Source organism: Anastrepha ludens, chromosome 6, assembly GCF_028408465.1.
Source record: "Anastrepha ludens isolate Willacy chromosome 6, idAnaLude1.1, whole genome shotgun sequence".
Classification (NCBI taxonomy): domain Eukaryota; kingdom Metazoa; phylum Arthropoda; class Insecta; order Diptera; family Tephritidae; genus Anastrepha; species Anastrepha ludens.
Genome location: NC_071502.1, coordinates 66382705 through 66404247, shown reverse-complemented (window position 1 = coordinate 66404247; position 21543 = coordinate 66382705). Strand labels below are relative to the sequence as shown.

Below are 21543 nucleotides of genomic sequence, written 5' to 3'. Positions count from 1 at the left end.
AACAATTACTTTATGCTCTACAATATATCTTCATACTTTATGTGCATTGTTGTTGTTGTGCTATTGTGATTATCCTAAAACGCTATGAAATCTCGAAACAAAAACTTAAAATAACAGAACAATTTAATTGGTCAGAATTCTTGCCACCACCACCTGAGCACCCACCACCACTACCCAGCGGTTGCAGCGGTGGCGGCACTGGCGCCGGAGGCGTCATATATGCGCCTGGCTCACCACAATCGTCACGTAAAAGCTCCAAGAGCGGCGGTTCAGGTGTATCAACGCATCAGAGGTAAGCGACAAATTTTGTGATTTTCTCAACCATTGTAGCTGGCAGCCTTTGTTGATTAATTTGTGCTTAGCTCTACCATAATTTAATTTTAATTAAATAAAAATCGTTCACTTTTCTCTTCCCCGCCGCCAGTGCTTTGAACTCTTCCATACATAGCAGCTCTTCGGGCGGGTTTTCGACGTGGGGGGTGGCACCACAATGTGTTGCCTCGAGGCCATCAGAGAATTACTACAACAATCCTTTGCCTTGTGTCGGCAGCACACAGAATCGCTACCAAATTACACCGACCGGCCAACATCCACCACCACTACCGCCATACTATCCACCCGGCGCCGCGGGCACCGCACAGTTACCGCCGCGAAACATACATATCCACTATCCTGCGCCAAGGCATGCAATGAGCGAATATCAGCCATCGGGCACACATAATTCCCGTTGTTCCAATGGCCGGTAAGTGTGCGTGGTGCGCATTGCAGTATTTCAATTACTTTATTACATTATTGTTGTAATGCATTGTACAACAAAATATCTTTCAACTCTACACACTGAATTCATATGCGCTATCTTCTCTTTGCTTACAGCGCCTGCAATAGCTGTGATGCGCTTGCCTCACCGCTCCAACCATTGCCACCACCCGGTGACGGTTGGTATCAACCACTACAGGCGCATTTGCCACCTAATGCAGGTGGAGCCAACCCCATCTATCAATGTTCCTCAGAGTGTTCCGACCACTCACGGCACTCACACTCGCACACGCATACGCACAACCATGGCCACACCCATCAGCAGCACCATCAGCACATGCACGCGCATCAGCATCATGCGCATGCTGCAGCGGCGGCGCACGCGGGCAACGGCAACGACACAATGCGCTCGGAGAGTAGCCAAGAGGGCGGCAAAGGCAATTATCGTTGTCAAAAGCTAGGCGGCGGCGGCGGCGGCAATAGCAATAGTGGTTACGCAGACATCAATGAAACGGCGGAGCGCGAACATATGTTGAAGGGCAGCGGCGGCGGCGGCAATGGCAATACCAGCACACTAGGCGGCAGCTCATCTTGCGGTTACGAGGTGCTCGGCGATCATCGCAATTGCAGCGACTGTTGCAGCAGTTCGCGCGAAGGTGACACCTGTTCGTGCAGCGAAGGCTCCTGTCTGTACGCGGAGGCAGGCGAACCAGGCATGCCGCCAAGCAGCGCGCACTTGGGGGGCGGCGCTGGTGGCATTGTAGCTGCTGGTAAACTAGTGACGCAGCCGGGCAATTGATATGCGGCCGGTGTGAGCGATGTGGTCATGTACTTTTAGTGGCTACCGACGGTGCAGCTGCCCATGTACGAGTATGCCGAAGGCGGCAACGGTAACGGCAGCGGCAGCATCGGTGCGGCGCTAATTTGTGAGTAGTCTATGTAAGTTGTATGAGGTAAGCTATGCGTATTGACTATGTAGTAGTGTAGCTAGTTAAGTATTTGTAGTTTGTATGTATGTGTAGGTTAAGTATACGATTTTAACAAGGCGCAATTACGAATGTACATACACATGCAAGGTAATGGTTGTGTATATGTATTGTAAGCACGGCCATGAGGCTCATGACGGCTAACAATGGCAAAGGTTGCGTGAAGCACGGGCGAAAACAAACATGAAAATAAAAACAGAAACTAAAATTAATACAAAAACAAGAAAAAACTGAGCAAAATAAGAACAAAAAACAAAGGAAGACTTTAAAGCAGCATTTTGCTACCTGAGCTATTCCATGTCAAGTGGTCCAAGCTATTTCGACATTGTCGCCACTGCTTCTAAAAATTGGTTTATTCGTAGATTTGAAAATATGTTGAAAAAGGTTAATAATTTTTTATACAATGTTGAAAATCTTGGTATAGTGAAATATAATCGGTTCTTTTTGAAACTTAAAAAATTTTTTTTTTAATTTTTTAGGATAAAATAGAATTAAAAAAAAAAATTCAAAAACGAACAAAAAAAAAAATTCTCACACATTTTGAGCAGAAAAATATAATTTTTCCACTAATATTTGTTTAGTAAAGTAATTTTGTTCCAAAAACTTAAAAAAAAAATTTATAAAAATGTTAAAAAGAACCGCAAGTATTTCACTTTAAAAAGCTGTTTAGTAAAATGTTCAATATTGATCTCAAAATTATACAATTTTTTTTTTTGCAATATTTTTCAGTTTAATTCTTATACTCAAGCCCACGAATAAAACAATTTTTAGAAGAAATGGTGGCAATGCCCACAAAACTTGGACCACTTAACATAGAATAACTCGTCTGCTGACTGACAGACAAACTCACATTTTTCTATTTTCTAATGGGATTAATTTTCTTTAGCATATAAACAGGCGCATCACGCAAGTGCAACATGTTTAGCTGCTATATCACAACTTATTTGCGGCTATTTTCGAAAACTTCTAAAATATTGCAATTTCAGATACCTTTACTTGAAGATAATTCGCGCAAATCGCAGTAACCAGCTAAGTTAGCCAAGTAATTCCCCCCGCCCAGTCTTCCAATTGCAAATTCTTTTTTGTCTCTAACGTCGCTTTTCGCGTGACTGCCACACATTTTGTCAGCCAACAGAGCGTTACCAAAGCAATTTAGTTGCGCACAAGCGAAACAGAACATTTACAACAACAAGCTATAGGCAACGTATGACTCGTTCACTATCCCTCAAGCGCCAAAGTGTTTCCTTTTGCATACCAACGCGTCAGATTTAAAAATGGCTACCTTTCAGCAGCGACTCCTTGCCACAATTCAACATAATTTTCTTTGGAATGCAAGTAGCCTCAAATGTGTATACACAAACAAATAAGCAAATAAATTATAACATTAAACAAATTCGCGCTGCCTACCGCTGCTTCGTGTTCCGAGTAAATTGTACCAGTCACGGTAACAGCTGATTTTTTTATCAACGTTAAATTTATGTGACTTAACACATATTTTCTACCGTGCACAGTGTGCGACAGCATGGAAGTATATTTATAAAGCGACACACATACAAATTCACAGTAGTTTCGCATTAGGCTCTATATATTTTTCGTAGGTATTCAAAAGCAAAATCTTTCAATTGCTTAATATGCGACTTGCAATTGGCAGTGAGTAGCATGCCACTTCGGGAACTGGCTGTTGCTGCTGAAAAATGGCCTCACTCCTCTCTCTCTCTTTTGCTTCGAATGGCTGCAAGAAGTTCTGCGATAATCCATCATAGTGGAGCATAAATCTATGGCAATGGACGCTTAAAAGCGAAGTTTATGTCCCAATAAATTACTGAATCGAAGTGACAAATGTATGGTATACTGTATACTGTATTGGATATATTTGAGGGAGGTTAGTGAGCAAAATACGTGAGTGTGCTATTTCTGGGGATATAGTAACCTGCTTCGATTTTTTCTAATAAATCTTAAGCAGTGCAGACGATGTTCCAGTATTATAAAGGGTGTTTTTAAGTATCCACCGATTTTAATTCATTACATTAAAGCTCTGATAACTAATTTGGCACCATTAAGCCGTGGAAATTTTCAACTTAAAAACCCAAATGTGTGCACTTCCGTGACTAGATTTTTAACGAAATTTTTGAACTCACCAAGTTTTTAACACTCGTAAGGGACTCTAAAAAAGGAAAGCGAAGTGAAACTTACTTTTTTATTTTTTCATAAATCTTTGGACTGTAAGGGCAATGTGGCGTGTTTTTATAAATTTGCATTTATTTTTGTACCAAATTTGTTATCCAAGAAAAATGTTGCATAGTTAGTTTCACACTTTCTCATCAATTTAATTTCTTAAATCACTTTAATATTTCAAAGTACCAAATTTTCAGTAAATTATTTTAACCATTTATACTTATCCCATGGTATTAATGTGTACATTCAACGAGAGGGGGTGCAACCGCTTATTAAACAAATTTTTGATTACTTTTCGCCTCGGTGAATATAGATTCTTTGTAGTATCCATGCATATACATACTTTATTTCATCGGAGAGAAGCTAAACAATATCTCGACGCTTCTAAGACAGGAAGAAAGTACGAGTAACGTAAAAAAAAAGATGTTTTAGTATCTGGATATATCTGTCGTCGCTTAATATCTACATATATATCAATATCGTAGAGTGAGTATAAGTAATTAAAGCACTTTATGGAAAAGTTTAAAGTCTCAAGGCCCTTTAAAACATTTAATTTGTGAAGAAATGAAAAACTGATTAGACAACATTACTATTGTATATGAATTCTATAGTTTCATGCGCATTAAATTTTTCCCCGATAATTTTTACTGTTGCGTGGTATTATAATATAATACATTGGAGATGATAGTGAGTACGATAAGTTTAATAGTGTGGGAAAAATATCAATGGTGAGAAAATCCTTACAGAAATTTTTCGGGGCTCATAACTGTCAAATATTTTAACCTTCCATCGACCCTACATAATATTTTTTTTTTTTTTTAATAAGAGGTATTGGGTTAAAATGTCTCAACCTTAAACTTCTTGTCACTTTTAAAACCTTCGTTTATCCCTTCAAATCTAATCTAATCTATTTCATCACTTTTAGGGTTCATCCCTCCACTAATAAAATATACAGTGTAATTTCTCCTAACACCACCATAAATCACTACATGCTGAGCCAGGCGAGTGCAGGCACTAAGGAACGATAAAAGTGTTCCCTGAATTTCACCCAATTTTTAGCGAAATGCTCTCGAAAGTCTAGCGCAATCAATGAGCTGGCGATTTTCTGATAAATGGAGCGATTTTGGCACCTAATAAGATTCCATTAGTTTCAGGCATAAATCATCTTTTGAGGTTGGAAAATTAATATTATCAGCGAGATCTCTACTTTTTTATCCAAGAGTGTTGTGCAACACATTTTTGATTTCCTTTATCTGTTGTTCAACAGCTGAATGTGATGGTAGCCCTTTCAAAACAAGCTTCGGCTTCAGTTTTCAATCTTAGTACCTCTTTTGAATTACTTGAACAACTTCAAACATTTTTTCTAACATAAACTGCAATATTTCAAATACTTTTGTTATATTAATTTTTACAAAATTTAGCACAATCATGCATTTTATTCATCAGCGAATTCTAATATTAATTGTACACAGGTGTCAGTGAATATATCACTTTTCTAGAACGAATATTTGAATTTGAAAAGGTCGAGCCAAGGAGCACCAGGAGATTTGGTGGCTCCTAAAACACTCAGGCTAAAGAGCCCATTGTATTTAAAGCTCTGGAAAGGGGGTAGATAGTCAAGGAGGGAAGGAGAAAAGTATCAGAGAAAGAGATAGGAAAGAATAGAGACAGAGATAGAGATAGTTAGTCCTGTGAGAATTTTCCAGATTCTTTGGCAAATCTGTAAATATCCTCCAGTTTTAGAGAACGAATATTACTCATTTTCATGACATCGGAACCCAATACTCGTAGCCGTGCTCTAGCAATGGCAGGACACTCACAGAGAAAGTGCTCAGTGCTATCCGCCTCCTCCAAGCATGACAGGCATACCGGGTCCTCGATGATTCCAATGGTGGTCATATGCTGACCCCATGGGTTGTGTCCTGTAATGATGCCGACCATCAACCGAATGTCTTTCCTTCTAAGTTTTAGTAGAAAGTTTGACAGTTTTCTGTTCGGACTTGTCACAAAACACTTTGCAGCTCTGCAGCGTTCTAGACCGGACGATCGCTCTTTATGTAGATTGCCTACATAATCGCTGATCCAATTCTTGATTTACAGAACGAATATTACTCTAAACTACCCGCTACTACTGAAATATTATGATACATATTTACGTAGTGCATTTTAGTACTCTAATATTCTATATATTGACAGCCGCCGTAGCCGACTACCATTCGGAATTCAGAGAGAACGTAGGTTCGAATCTCGGTGAAAAAACAAAATGAAGAAAATGTTTTTTCTAAATGCGAGTGTATTTCTGCTATGAAAAAGCTCCTCATAAAAATATCTGTCATTCGGAGTCGGTTTGAAACTGTAGGTCCCCCCATTTGTAGAACAACATTAAAACGCTCACCACAAATAGGAGGTGGAGCTCGCCCAATCAACCAAAAAGGGTGTATGCGTGAATTGTACAGGTATATGTATAATATTCTATTGTATTTAAAAGGACTTTTTGGGCTTTTCTTAAAATATGGTAACATTTTACCTATACAAAAGGACGCTAGGGAATTAAAATTTTGCACAAAAATCAGCTCCCCAAAAATTCTGCTATAGAACTTTGACAATAACATTTCATTTAAAACTAGGGCTTTGATAACCGGCAGGCAGTACGAGAAATTTTACGCTCGCTCGAATTTCGTTAGAAATTTTGAAGCTCGTTAAAAAGAGTATCAATTTTATCTTCCAGCACTATTTCCAATCATGTTAGCATGATTAAGGGGAAGTTTCCCACGCGTAATTTGAATGCGTTATGAGCCTGAGTGTGTCCCATAGTGGACAACAGCTTCAACCTAACCTAGCCTAACCTAGCATGGTTTAATAATTGAATAAATTATAATTTGCAAAATTAAAAAAAATGTTGGCGGAATAGCCAGAGTAATCAGAACAATACTCAGAATACTCCAATTACTGGAAAAACTGGGCATCAACCAAATGTGCGACTACTCGTTGCTCATACGCACGGGCTGTTCGAAAAAGTGCGAACAAATTCTGTACTTACAACACTTTTTACAAGTAACATAAAAGCTTCTGTGGCCAATTATTATATGGAAATATGAAAAACCCCCGACATGGCTGAAACTTTGGTCTACTATTGGGAGGTTGAATTAGTTTTAAAGGTGACACACAGATGGCGCTATTTATCACTTTATCACGTTGGCAATACTGAATATATATTCATGACAAAGCCTCATCCCTAGGCTTTGTTTATCAGTATCTGTCATTTCGCTGAAGTATAAACAACGCAGTGTTTTCGTGCTCCGAGTATATCAACTTTCGTGCCGTCGAAACGCAATTTGCGGGAAGCTTTGCTTTTCTGCTTCAATTTGAAAAAAAATACAGCCCAAGCCCGTGAATTGCTGCAGGAGGCCTACCCAGACCATACTCCGTCGATTTCAACATGTGAGTACTGGTTTCGACGATTCAAAAGTGGTGATTTTCACACCGAAGACAAGGAGCGTCTTGGCCAGCCCAAAAAGTTCGAGGACGCGGAATTGGAGGTATTGGTAAACGAGGACTCGTGCCAAACCCAAGAAGAGCTTGCTGAATCATTGGGCGTTGATAAATCAACCGTTTGCAAGCGTCTAAAAGCGATGGGAATGATCGAAAAGCAAGGACATTGGGTCCCGTACGAGTTGAAGCTGCGCGACGTCGAACGGCGATTTTTTACGTGCGAATTGCTGATCGAGCGACAAAATCGGAAGGGTTTTTTGCATCGGGTGGTGACTGGCGGCGAAAAATGGATCCACTACGATAACCCAAAACGCAAAAAATCATGGGGTTTGCCCGGCCACGCATCAACGTCGACGGCCAAGCAGAATATTCACGGCAAGAAAATCATGCTCTGCATTTGGTGGGATCAGGTCGGCGTCGTATAACTTGAGCTGCTCCAACCGGGCGAAACAATCACGGGGGATCGTTACCGACTGCAATTGATGCGTTTAAGCCGGGCATTGAAAGAAAAACGGCCGGAAACGGTAAAAAGGCACGACAAGGTTATTTTGCAACATGACAACGCTCGGCCGCATGTTGCTCAACCTGTCAAAAAATACCCTGGAACGCTTGGCTGGGAAGTGTTACCCCACCCGCCGTATAGTCCAGACATAGCTCCCTCCGATTATCATTTGTTCCGGCATATGAGTCTCGATTTGGCGGACCAGCGGTTCTCCTCGTACGAGGCTACCAAAATATGGGTTGAGTCATGGATAGCCAAGCAGCGGCCAGAATTTTGGAGAAACGGCATCCGGAAATTGCCCGAAAGATGGCCAATACTTCGAATAAAATATTTTGTACCGTTTTTTCACAATAAAGCCCCAAATCAACCTCCCAATAAAATAGCCTACATGTAATGTACTTTCAGTATTACAGGTAGATGCGTGGCGCTTTTATGCTTCAATAAAAAAAATGTATTGCAATATTTTACAAAGCTGAGCTGAACTAGGATATTTAAAGGTATTGCCTATTGCATTATTGAAATTTTGTTGGAATATTTGCAACTATTTGCTTATTCAGTGCCTACATGAGCAAAGCGGAACACTACTTCTACACAAATTTTCACTGTATGAAGTATTTTATATTTTTTTCGTTATTTTCACTGCACTGCGTTTTCACTCATTCGAACTACTGATAGAAATGTGCCATAGGTATATGCAAAATGAAAAATATGCCATGATTATTTTTAATAACAACAACTGCATTTATTCTTACATATAAACAGTATTTATAAGCTGATAATACATTTTCAGAAACGAATAGCAAAGCAAACTGCCATTTTCTGCAAAAATTTCATTATTTTGCTACATACACAAAAGCATACAACACAATAGATTTAAGAAGAAATAAAGACATAAATGAAGCAAATTTTTTTTAATTGCAAGAAAATTGTCAATCAAAAATGCTTAACAGCTAAACTATGAGTTGCCACAAATATAAACAAAACAAAAGCAGACATATACATTAGGTGCCTCACCAAGAAAAAATACTGCTTTTCCACCAGAATTACAAGTTCTATTATATTTAAAGACTTCGGCTAAAATATTTCAGAAAAATATTAAAATTTACGATATGAAAGTACTTCCAAAAATCGAACTTTTTTTAAATTATATTAAATTTTAAAACTTAAAAAAAAATTTTGAAATTCACCTCTGATGATAAAAGGGTTTATGCCATAATAAAGCTCAACAGAGTCAAAATAATGAGATTTTTGGAAGTACTTTTAAATCAGGCCAAATCACGTAAATATTCATACTTTAACGAAACATTTTGGGGGAAGCCTTAAAATATACTAAATTTTAGTACTCTGATGGATAAAGAGTAGCATCTTTTTGTATGGAGAGTTATGCACTCTTATAAATATAAACCCATATCTAAATGAAAGTGAAAACATGCATTTAGAGATGTTGATGCCACATACATTTTAAGAGCATTGAATAACTCAAATTCAAAGAACAAAGCACAGGGTAATACAATTAAAATTATATATGTGTAAGTGTGTGTGTGTGCTAAATAAAATTAAAACATTTTTAAAGAATAATGTCCATTACATTTCTCATACTATCAAAGAGATCGAAACGCAAATACGTACTGAAATAAGTGAATTCGAAATTAAATATCTGCATACATACGTAAACTGAAAATGCGAAAATAATCGAAATGCAAAGTGTCATAAAAAAAGGAAAAAAATTGAGAGAAAATAAAATGAAGGTAACAGAGAAAAAAATGTAAAAAAATTCTTATTAAATGTGTAAGTGTTGAGACATTTCGCTAATTTTCACCAACATCTTTGTGTATAAAAAATATGCATACATACATATATACAAACATACCCCTATATTCGTAAGAAGTGTACAAAATTTATGAATTGGTGTGAAACTGCATGTGTTCTGTGAAACACTCACAATTTTTGAATCCGAATAACAAAAACCAAAAAAAAAAATAGTAACAGGTATTTGGAATAAAATGCCGTGTGTGGGTATGTCAGCAAAAACTGCATCGTGCGAGCCTGCATAACCTTGTAAATACAATCGAAACAAATCATAAATTTAAATTCATGCAATGACAAATGGTTAGTGGCTACAACAACTGCATATAGCTGTAACTGTAACTATGACTTAAACTATTTAAACTAAATGTAGATTTATGTAGCCTTAGTAATAGAGTTAGCTGCTTTCAATAAAATTTATAAATCTTTCTGCAAAGAAAAAAACATTTCGAGAAATTAAAAAGTATGAACTCGCGAATATTTGAATTTAGATATTAATTTTGTACGACCAAAAATGTAGTGAACAGTTGAAGATTTCAGTGGGCTTGGTTTTAAGCAGTTCGAAGTGGTTGGTATTTTTTTTCATATTATTTTTTTAAATTATATTTTTTTATTTTCACTTCTGCTTATGCTTTTCTCAAATAAAAATGAATAACTTATATTTCTTTTGCCTTTTTTGAATTAAAATAAAAAAAATCTAAAGCTAAGGCAGGCTGTTTTCTTAGTTCACCTGATTTTAAAATCTCGGTTAGCTTTGCATTTTTGCTTTGGTTTTTCTTTTACCTTTACAGTTTTTTCTTTTTTTCTTTTACTTTTATCAGCATTAGCTCTTTTCTTTTAATAAAATGAATAACCCGAAAACAAGTTTTTTTCTCGAAATTTGTATTTTTTTTTCAAAAAAAAAAACAAAAAAATAATAAAAAGCTTAAAAAGTTCATTAAAATATTTTGAAATTCCAACGTAAGAAATAAGGAAATTTGGTTTTACTTTTTCGTCTTCAGAAATCCAATTAGCCGTTATTCTTGAACATTTAAATTGCTTTTATTTTATTTTTCCCCCCAAGAACATGCTTTTATTTATTGAACCCGTATAACTTACTTATATTTAAGCCTTGCAGCATGTTTTTGAATCATAATCTAATTTTATTGCTTGTAAGCCTCTGAGTGGGCTCGTTTGTGCTCAAAACCAATGCGCCGATCTTTTCGTTGCAGGCTTGATATGCTGATTGTGTGTGCGTGAGCAGTGCAACAAGGTTTGGGTGGGTGGGTCTGTGATTGTTTGAAATATGTTTCTCTGCTACTTTTGATTTTTTTAATAAGCCACAGTACTCTGAAGATCTGCATGCATACGAAGTCATTTTACAGTAGGCTGGGTCAACGGCCAAATTAAGTTATTTTCTTAATTCATAATTTTTTTTTTTCTTTTTTTAATTTCGTATAGTCAAATATTACGAAAATAGATCATTTTATTAAGCATAAATGAAAGCTCATACTAAAAAATTGTGTCCGGTTAAGAACCGCACCACTAACAGGAGTTTCGGATTTGCTAACATTTTGAATTTTCTCAACTCAACCAATGCTCAGCAAACCTTTGTAACCTGGCATATTAATGCACTCGCCCAGCTTTCCCTGAACTGCCATCTGCAAGAAGCAAGAGTTAGTTTTAGCCATATAAAAAAGCAACTTAGGGTCGCTTTCTTAGCCAAGCTCTATCTTTAACTTAACTTCAAGCGTTTATTAAACACTCGAGCCGTTACATTTAAAGGTCAATGATATTCTCTTAATTTTTATTGAATTTTATTAATTTGATTATATTTTTTTAATTTTTTGATTAATATTATATTTTCTTCGGTGAGTTTTTAATTTGCGAAACTATCGATTTTTAGCCATGCTTTTTTTTAATTAAATGTGTTTGCTTATTTTATTCATGGGCTTTCTTAGTTTAGAAGGTTTGCACTTTTTTATTTTTTCAGCAAAAATTTTATTCACAAAAAGTTCATGAATTTATTATAATATATCATAATAAATTTATTAGAAATTTTTGTTTCTATTAAACTTTCACTTATTTATTTATATTTTTTCCAAAATAAATATTGTACTTTAAGCTTTTATTATGACTAATATTAACGTAGTAATTTTGTGGTGATTAGCAGAGAAATAATTTTTTTTTTTCAAATCTGTGGCACAAAATTGCGTAATATTTTTTACGAATATTGTTTGAATTGCAACACCAGCCATTTATTTGCTTGTTAAATATCAACTGCTCGTCTGTTCGCTTGTTTCGTTAAGTTTGCGTATTTTTTACAACGAGACATTTTTACTATAATCATAAATGTATCCATATAATTCTTTAATAATTTTATAAATTTATAATTTTTACTAAAAAAATGTACCTGTGATATTGCATATTTCATTACAATTAAACGAGTTGTAATTTCATTTTTATACGAGTACGAATTCTACATACATACATACATAAATATTATATTATGCGCATAAAGAACTTAGTAATAACAATAATGTCAATATTACAATAAAACGCAGAAAATAGGGTTAAGTGGAAAAAATCGAAAAATGTAAGTAAACAAGAATTACCTAATTAATGAGAATTAAGTTAAGTTAGTATGAACACACATACACATACATACGTAAGCGCTAAAATGAGCAGTAATTACAAGTATTTATTAATTGACTTTAGAAAAAAGAGCATAAAAATTAAGAAATCAAATACATATAAACAAACACACATGTAAATGCATGAATATGTATGATAATTAATGTGGATGCGAATTAATACTATTAATGAAATCGGAAGAGGCCTGCACGAAAAATACTTGAATGAGAGAGAGAGAGAGATAGTGAGATGGAATGCAAGAATGCGTTCTACATATTGGAAGCCTGTAAATGCTTATAAAAATATATGAATTTTAATATAAGTCTGTTGAAAAATGTTTATTCACACATACACACATAGGCATGTTTGAATTTACAAGCTGATTATTGCAATCAATTTGATTAATTAATGAATATAAAATTACTGCAGGCAGCGCTCAAGTATTCGATAAGTAATCCTATCTACTTAATTGCTCGCATTTCAGCGCAAATATATCACTACATTCACACATATATTGCGGGTACAGTTATGAGCACTAAAATAGCAGTATTTAAAAAAAAAATTATTAAACAGTTTATGAATTTCTTAAGTTTTTTAAAATGTTTTCCAAGACTTAACGTAAAAAACTAGTTTGGCATTTAGATTTTTGTTCTAAAATGTTAATTTGTTAGCTTTTTTTATTGTAAGTTGAGGAAAATTTGTTTCTGCCGGAGAGACCATCATGCATAAAACTCTTGGGTTTTAAATGCATGATTGTATTGGACTTTCTATAAACTGTGGTAACAGGCTTCGATTTTTTTGTGTTGTTTAATATTCGATTTTATTTATTAATTTTCAAAGAATATAATAATTAATCTTACTTCAAAAAATGCAAATGGTTTTATTTATATCGCATATAACTACGGTTTCAGTAATCACTGAGAATACGCTACTTATACGAGGTTTGCTCAAGGAAAGACAACTTTTTATTTATCCCGAATAATATTTATTTGTTCTTCAATACCCACTTTTCGCCTTTTGAAGCAACCCTTCATCCAGTTGTAACACACCAGTTCCAGTGTTTTTCTCAATCTTGGAAGCAGTGCTTTTTGAGCTTAAAGCTATGCGCCGTTTGCGTGACGCTATACGAAAAAGGCGCCCGAAATTTTGGAATAAGCAGCCACGGATATTGCACGACGATAATGCGCCAACTCACACCTATTGCCTGTTCGTAATTTGTCGTCCAATCAGAACACCGATGAATCAAATTGAGGTTTGCCTTCGGCCGCATGATATTTTGTGCCCTCTACTCATCACAGTACTTCATCCAAGCCCAGTTCCTTTAATAAACCTAAAATAGGGCTGGATTGGGCTTAGATTATGTGCCTTTCTTCCAGTCACATTCGACCGAGATGTGTAAAGCTTTTTCGCGCTATAGCGTCACATTCAAGAGGAAGTTGTGCTAGATTGGATAATTCGCAGAAACGACAGGAGTTAGTGGATCATACCCCAATCCTATGCAGATGACTACACAATCTGTAGTGGTCTGTGAGAATGTCCGTGAGTATTCTCAGTTTACACTTAGGGAGGATTATGAGTTGCCTTTGCCTCTTCTGATCGCCACCAAACTGGAAAGACCCCTAAAAGAATTAAAATTTGCTACGATTGTGAAGATAAAGGGTCAAGAGTTTCAAGTTTATTGACACTGAATCCTGGCTTCAAGCAGCCATAAAAGAGTGCATAAAAAGAAGGTTGAAACAATTAAACCAGTTTCTCTTGCTCTCAAAGAGAATATCCGCCAAAAATGGCGCAACCTATCCCCAGAAGTTCTGGAAAGAGTTTAGGAAAATTCCATAAATCGGACCTATTTGGTCATCAGTTCTGGCAAACCGCCGCTTAGCCGAAATCACTTTATTAGCTGAATGGAAAACGATTAGGGTAGCAAAAATAAAAAATAAAAAATTACAGCCAAATAACGTATAGCTCACCATGCAACCAGCTGGTTTCAATTCATGAAGAAGCCAGTGACCAAAACTTGTACATTTGACTGAACTTGGCCAGCGTGGCTTGGTCGCTAGCCCCACCCACTAGGATGATTGAGTTTTAGCTTCCAAGTCATATCCATTTACCGATGTCTCATCAGCAGTTTTTCACTGGTTATGTGCAAGTCTTAATAGTCGTTAATCACGTTCAACGAAACGCCAGCAAAATTACATAATCAGTAAAAGTTGCCTCTTTTTGGAACAAACCTGCTACAGAACAAACATTATAATCAGTGGAGAACTGCCTGCTGTCAGTTGAACTGATCGAACCGTGATTGAATTCTTGTGTAGCCGGCTAGACAGCCCTCACAAGGGTTTGCCTTCAACAGGCTGTGAATTAACTATTCCCAGCTCCAGATGCTCACTTGGATAGTGAACTCTAACTACTCTGGCTATGGCACTGTCAATATACCTATTCACATGACTTGTTGGATGCACATAGTTTACACTAATTTGTTTGTACACTTTTATAATTAGAAAAAAAATTATGAGTTAATTTGTCAAATTCTATAAAACTTACTTTAAACTGTCACTGAATGTCAGTGTTTTGTTTTTCGTTTTCATATTTTAAGACTGCGTGAAATTCAAAAGTGTATTAATGCTGCTAATTAATTGCTCACAATTGTACATGCATACTTGTGCACATGTATAGGTACAAAGCCATACTTAAATTGCCTTATTTTAGCTGGCAACTTTTTACTCTTATTTAGATGTTTTTTTTTTCAAAGCAAATATAAAAATTTGATAATCTCATTTTTATTAATTTTGTTTTTTTATTTGTTTTCATTACAAAGCACTTAGTGGTGTTGAGTATAGTATTTGTATAAAAACAAAATCCTTAATGAAATAAACTGCAGTGAAAACAACAAAAAAAAAATTATTAAAATTCAATGCAATTATAATACATGTACATTTCCGTTATTAGGGTGTACCACAAAAAGTCGAATTATTGAGTATTTTTTGCGTCTATGTACATTTAATGAAAATCCAAAAAATTAGTTTGGTGGTTTCCTTGAAGTATTGAATAGTTGTTATGACACCACCCAAAATTAGTCTACATATATTGAAAATGAAAATATTCATATACCTATATTAGGGTGGGCCACATAAAATCGAAGTTTTAACTAGTTTTTGCGACACCCAAAATTGGTCTATAATGAATTTCGAAAATAATCCTATACATTAGGGTGGTCCACAAAAAGTTTAACTACTGATTTTTTGTTACGATAACGCTCAAAATTGTGTGATATGCATTGGAAAAGAAAAAAAAGTGTTTTTTTTTTATTTTTAAACCACTTTTCGTCATTGAATTATCCATGAAATTTTCCATGTATTTTGTACGGGTAAAAATCATTCACAAAATTTAATAAAAAATCACTTCATATTTTGGCGGCCGCCGTAGCCGAATGGGTTGTCAACGTTGCGAAAGTAAAGATGTTTAGTCGATGCAAGGTTAGGGCATGAGGACACAATGTGATTTATACTCAGGGTGGAGTTGCAAAACGGGCATAGATTGGGTGGAATGCCTTGAAGTATATGGGCGTGCGTAGGTATTGTGTGGCCTAGTCGAAGGCGTGTGTATGGTGTGACCATATTCGTTGGGATTGACTCACTAAAACCTGGTTTTACACGCTTAGGACTAACTAAGGAGTAGGGATGGTTATAATTACTCCACTCGCTTTGCCTTTGGTGTTTTATGAGACTGTAGATGTCATGTTTAAAGATGATATTGGTTGTAATGGTAGGGGTGATTCTCATTTGTTTTGCAGTGTGGTCAGCAATTTTGATTTTTTGTGGTTTGATAGTTAGTGTCTCTCTTATAAAATCAATTATGTAGTTAGAGTTGTTGTAGTTCTGGATGGCCGAAAAGCACGATAAGCTATCAGTGCACACTATGAACTTGCCCTGCTGATTGCATACAAAAAAGCGTTAAAAATTGCAACTGTTTCTGCTGTAAAGATAGAGCAGAATGGGAATAAGAGCCCATAAGTTATTATTTCGTTTTGCTCTTTTACGACAGCATATGAAGTCTGTTCTGTCTTAGACCCGTCCGAAGAGACCAGCTTCCAGCCCATGGCTCTGTAATTCGCTGCGATTTCAGAAAAAATGGATTTATATTCTTCACGAGATGTATTCGCTTTACGTTTTAGTGCTAAATCGTTAATAAAGGACGCCTCTTTAAATAGCCAGGGTGGGTTTCGATGTTTACTGATTTGAACCCTTTGCAGCGGTAGGTTATTATCTTTAGCAAATTTCAGACAGAGATAGATGGTTAACGGTATCTTAGGAATACGCTTTCGAAGTGTAGCAAGCTGTACATCTTTTCGAAGTGCGTTGTTCGATGTTGTTATAAGTTTAGCGTAAAGTTTACCAATACAGTCTTCTGCGTTATTTGCGATAGAAGTTAGTCCAGTTTCCGGTGCGAGACTATCATTCGGCATCAAGAGAGAACGTAGATTCCAATCTCGGTGAAACAACAAAATGAGGAAAAAGTTTTTTCTAATAGCGGTCGCCCCTCGGCAGGCAATGGCAAACCTCCGAGTGTATTTCTGCCATGAAAAAGCTCCTCATAAAAAATATCTGCCATTCGGAGTCGGCTTGAAACTGTAGGCCCCTCCATTTGTGGAACAACATAAAGACGCACACCACAAATAGGAGAAGGAACGCAGCTAAACACCCAAAAAGGGTGTAGATGCCAATTATACATATGTACTTATGTACATATGTACTCTTAATATTTTGAATGGAAAAACGATATTTAAATGCAGATAGAAGAAACTATGAAATATTGTCGTTTCTACGACAGTCGGTTCTACGTTACCAAAACGACCCGGATTTATATCCGGCCAAGGACTGTCACTCCAGCAGCATTCACCGTATATAAGTATGGAGAATGTTTATGCTGCTACAACAACAACAACAACAAAACTATGAAATCTTAATCTTACTTTCACTTCTTGTGGACCACCTTAATGTGCATATGTAGAATGTAAACAAAATAGTGCCACTGGAACCTCGAAATTATTGCGTTCTAATTGTTAACTAAAAGCAGCCATATCTATGAAATAATTTAAAAAAAAAAAATGCTGTTAATGTAATTACTAAATATGCAAATTGTATTTAAACACAGTAAGTAACGAAATGCTAAAGTGATTGTGGTATTGTTTTTTTGCCAGCTCTTAAAGTGCAACGAATTTTTTACTGCCATCCAGCTCATTTAAAATGTGTAGCATTTATGTATTTCGATTGCCAATAATGGTTAATAGATACGTACATCTGTATATAGAAATTTTTCAAACTGAATTTAAATAATTCCAATGAACTGAGCACAATTTCCTGTGTAGCAATTTTTTACAACTTTTGTACTGCTTACTATTGTAATTTTTTATTTATAAGTGAAAAGCATACATATTGTAAAAGTAAATTCCTAGTAATTAACGCAGTAAATAATACACAGAACGCCCAAAAGTATGCCTGTATAAATATATGAATATGTCAAATGTTACATGAAATTAATTAATAATTGTAGTTGTAACGGTAATTGTAATTTTAGTACACAACATGATTATATTTACATAGTTATGTATAATTAAAGCATTTAATTATTTGTATTTCTAAATTGAACAAAAAAGTAAACTAAAAAGAAAACACAAACACATGCACAAATGTGGTGCAACGAATGCTGGAGTGAAAAAACGCTATGACAAGCGCGCATAAATGTATTTTTAAAACAATTAAATCAAATAAGTGAAAATTATAAAAGATTATATTAGCAAAACAAATAAAAAATTTAAGTAAAAGCAAAAAAAAAAAAACAAAAACGAACAACCAATAATCAAATAAACGATTAGTGTAATAAACGGGGCAGAAGGAAATAAAGAACGTTGCATATTCGCCATGATTAAAATACATATAAAAATTAAAAAAGTAACTATGAAAAAATTTAAGTTAAATTAAAATGTATACAACAGAAACAAATAAGTACTCACAGACATGCATAGATTATTAAACATACATACCTATACACATACTTACATATGGGTGTGTAATTATAATACAAACGAAAAAAAAACTATTTAGGTGTATTGTTTAAGATCAGCTCTCTTTGTTAATATATGTATAACAACAACAGCAAACAATATTTAAAAATGTAAAAAACAAAACGAAAAAACATTTGAAACGACAACCAATAAACGAAATGTGTAATAAATATAATATTAAACTGTGTAGTAGTAAAAACTAAGCGTAAATTAAAAATTATTACAAGTATGAAAAGATAAATAAAAAACGAAATAAATTAATAAATTTAATTAGCACATTTATTAATATTTAGTATTTTTTAGCGTTACTCGTACTTATATTTGTGTATTCGAGTAGAGACATTCCGACAGTCAGAAGCAAAATAAATCAGCAACACACATACATACACAAACAGCAACTAAAGTGTTAATAGCAGCTTAAAGGCAAAATGGAAAAAATCGAAACTCGGTATAAGGTTAATAAAGACTTCATTTCAATTCATTGCAATATCAGTGCATACATACATACATGCGACATACTCGTAACTAAACAACACGTATGACTGGTATTTGGTATACCATACACCGCTAAATGTATGTGCAAGTGGAACGCAAATCTCGGAGGAAAATCCATAAATTTAACAAAATAAATGAAAGCAAGAATTAAAAATAAATATAACAGCAAAAATACAAAAACCAATAATATAAAAACTATGCAATAAAATGTTAATTAAAACATAAAGCTATTAATGAGAATATGATTGAAAATTAAAACAAAAAAAATAGAAATGTATCAATAATAAAACATAAATTATAAATAAAAAAGATGAAACAGAAAGATTTGCAAATATATATAATAATCAATATATAAGTAATTAAAACAAATAAATAAAATAAAAACAAAAACTGATGTAAAAGAGACAAGAAAAAATTAAAAAATTAACTAAACGTAAAACTGGAGCAAAAATAAAATTGTAAAGCAAAAAATGTAAAGTAAAAATTAACTGAAAAGGAAGAGAAAAAATTTAACTAAATATATAAATTAAAAAAAGCAACAATAGCAATAAAAAAAACCAAATTAAAAACATATAGGTATAAGAAATAAATTAATGCTAAACTTGAAGCGGGCGTTAAAAAAAACGTCCTAACAAAAATATAAATACAAATAAAAATAAAACTTAAAGGTTAAAGTAAAAACATAAAAATAATATAAAAATAAAATAATTAAAAAATAAAAGAGAATTAAGAATAAAAAAGGAAACGAACCTAAAATTAAAACTAAAAATATTTGAATAAGATGAAAGTGAGAAAAGTAACACTGTGTGACAAAAATAGCCAAATTAAATATACTTTTCCGATTTAGCGTCAGTTATACCTACATACCAAATTAGTAAAAAAAGAAAAAATCTTAAAACTCACACATCTCTATGAATTTTAATTCAATTACAGTCAAATATAGCTCATTATACGCAAAATTAAATTTACTATAACAGTAGTGTTCTCCTCATATCCTCAATATCGGACAATATCGTAAAAATGATGTCAAAGTTGAAGAAGTAGAGAAAAAATAAAAAAATTCCAAATAGTTCCGTCTACAGCCTCGTCAGTTATAATTTCAGAAAAATTGTCAACACACTATCAAAAAGGTTTGTTTTTGTTCTTTCGAAATATCTTGGAAATTTCTCCTATACCATTTTTCTTAGTTTTACTATACCTACAAGTTGTGCTAGGTCTCCATAAAAATATAATATCACTGTCTCACAGTGTAATTAATAAAATTAAAACTATAAAGTAAAATATATCTGAATAAAAACATAGACAACAGAATAAACGTAAAAACAATTTAATTAAAATAAATGGAAAGTTAAAAAATAAAAGCAAAACTAAAACTAAAATTCTATACTTGAATTTTTTTTGTTTGTTTTTTTTTTGCCTCCTTTATTAATTACACCTGTCGGATGACACTAAGTAATTCTTTCTACAGCTTGGATTTCATAACATTAATCATTATCAATATTACATTTTGGTTAAGTTTTGTGGGAGTTTAAAAACAGAAATAAAAATGACTAAAATATTAAAAAAAAAATAAATAAATAAATAATTGGCGCTTACACTTCAGTTAGGTGTTTGACCGAGCTCCTCCTCCTATTTGTGGTGTGCGTCTTGATGTTGTTCCACAAATGGAGGGACCTACAGTTTCAAGCCGACTCCGAACGGCAGATATTTTATATTTTTACGAGGAGTTTTTTCATGGCATAAATACACTCGGAGGTTTGCCAATGCCTACCGAGGGGCGACCGCTATTAGAAAAATGTTTTTATTAATTTTGGTGTTTCACCGAGATTCGAACCAACGTTCTCTCTGTGAATTCCTAATGGTAATCACGCACCAACCCATTCGGCTACGGCGGCCGCCTACTAAAATATTAGTTTGGGGAAAAAGAAATCCATTATTTGCTCGGTAGAAGGCTGTAGTAATCGATATCTCGTAAAGTAGCAATAAAATAATTTAAAGTTTACGTTCGTCGTTAAGATGACATTTCACACTAAGAAACTTCTTTTGCTGTTTTTTGTTTGTTCCATTCAGTTGTGAGTTCGAATGGAAGTCAACAAAGATAAAATTCGGTATGTTTTACAGCTTTTCTTTGATAAGGCGAAAATGCAAGCCGGGCAGCTGAAATTGGGAATGGTGTTTATGGTGCGGATACCGTAATAGCTAATTAGGTGCTATTTTGGCTTCGTCGGTTACGTTCAGGCCTTTTTGATGTTAAAGAAAATGTCAAAAATGTCGACAAAATCACAGAAATAAGCGAATTTGACCGGCATGTTAGCCGTCGGAGAATCTCTCAGGAGCTAAAAATCGACATCAAAATAGTGTTTAACCATTTGCGCAAAACTTCTACACAAAAGGAATGGATTTCTTCATCCCCGCACTAATATTGAATGCAAAAATAAAAGAAAATAAAAATAAAATGAAAATAAAATTTAAAAAATTAAAATTAGAATTAAACGAAAGTTAAACTAAAATTAAAAGCTAAATTAAAACATTACCAATAAAAATTAAAATCAAAATAAAAGTTAAAACCAAAAAGCAGTTAAAAATGAAAAGGAAAAATTATTAAAAAAATATTGAAAGACATAAAACAAATTCAGAAACTAGTAAGAAATATAAAT

General features: G+C 34.3%; 1 protein-coding gene across 1 annotated transcript in view; it reads left to right on the top strand.

Annotated features, from left to right (window-relative positions):
- Positions 1 to 2173, top strand: part of LOC128867648 (protein sax-3) — a 157674-nt gene extending 155501 nt beyond the window's left edge. Inside the window, exons 18-20 of the mRNA XM_054109071.1 lie at positions 118 to 292; positions 425 to 742; positions 874 to 2173. Coding sequence (XP_053965046.1) covers positions 118 to 292; positions 425 to 742; positions 874 to 1555 — 1175 coding nt within the window. The 3' untranslated portion in view covers positions 1556 to 2173. The remainder of the gene's footprint in view (positions 1 to 117; positions 293 to 424; positions 743 to 873) is intronic.
- The last annotated feature ends 19370 nt before the right edge of the window (positions 2174 to 21543 follow it).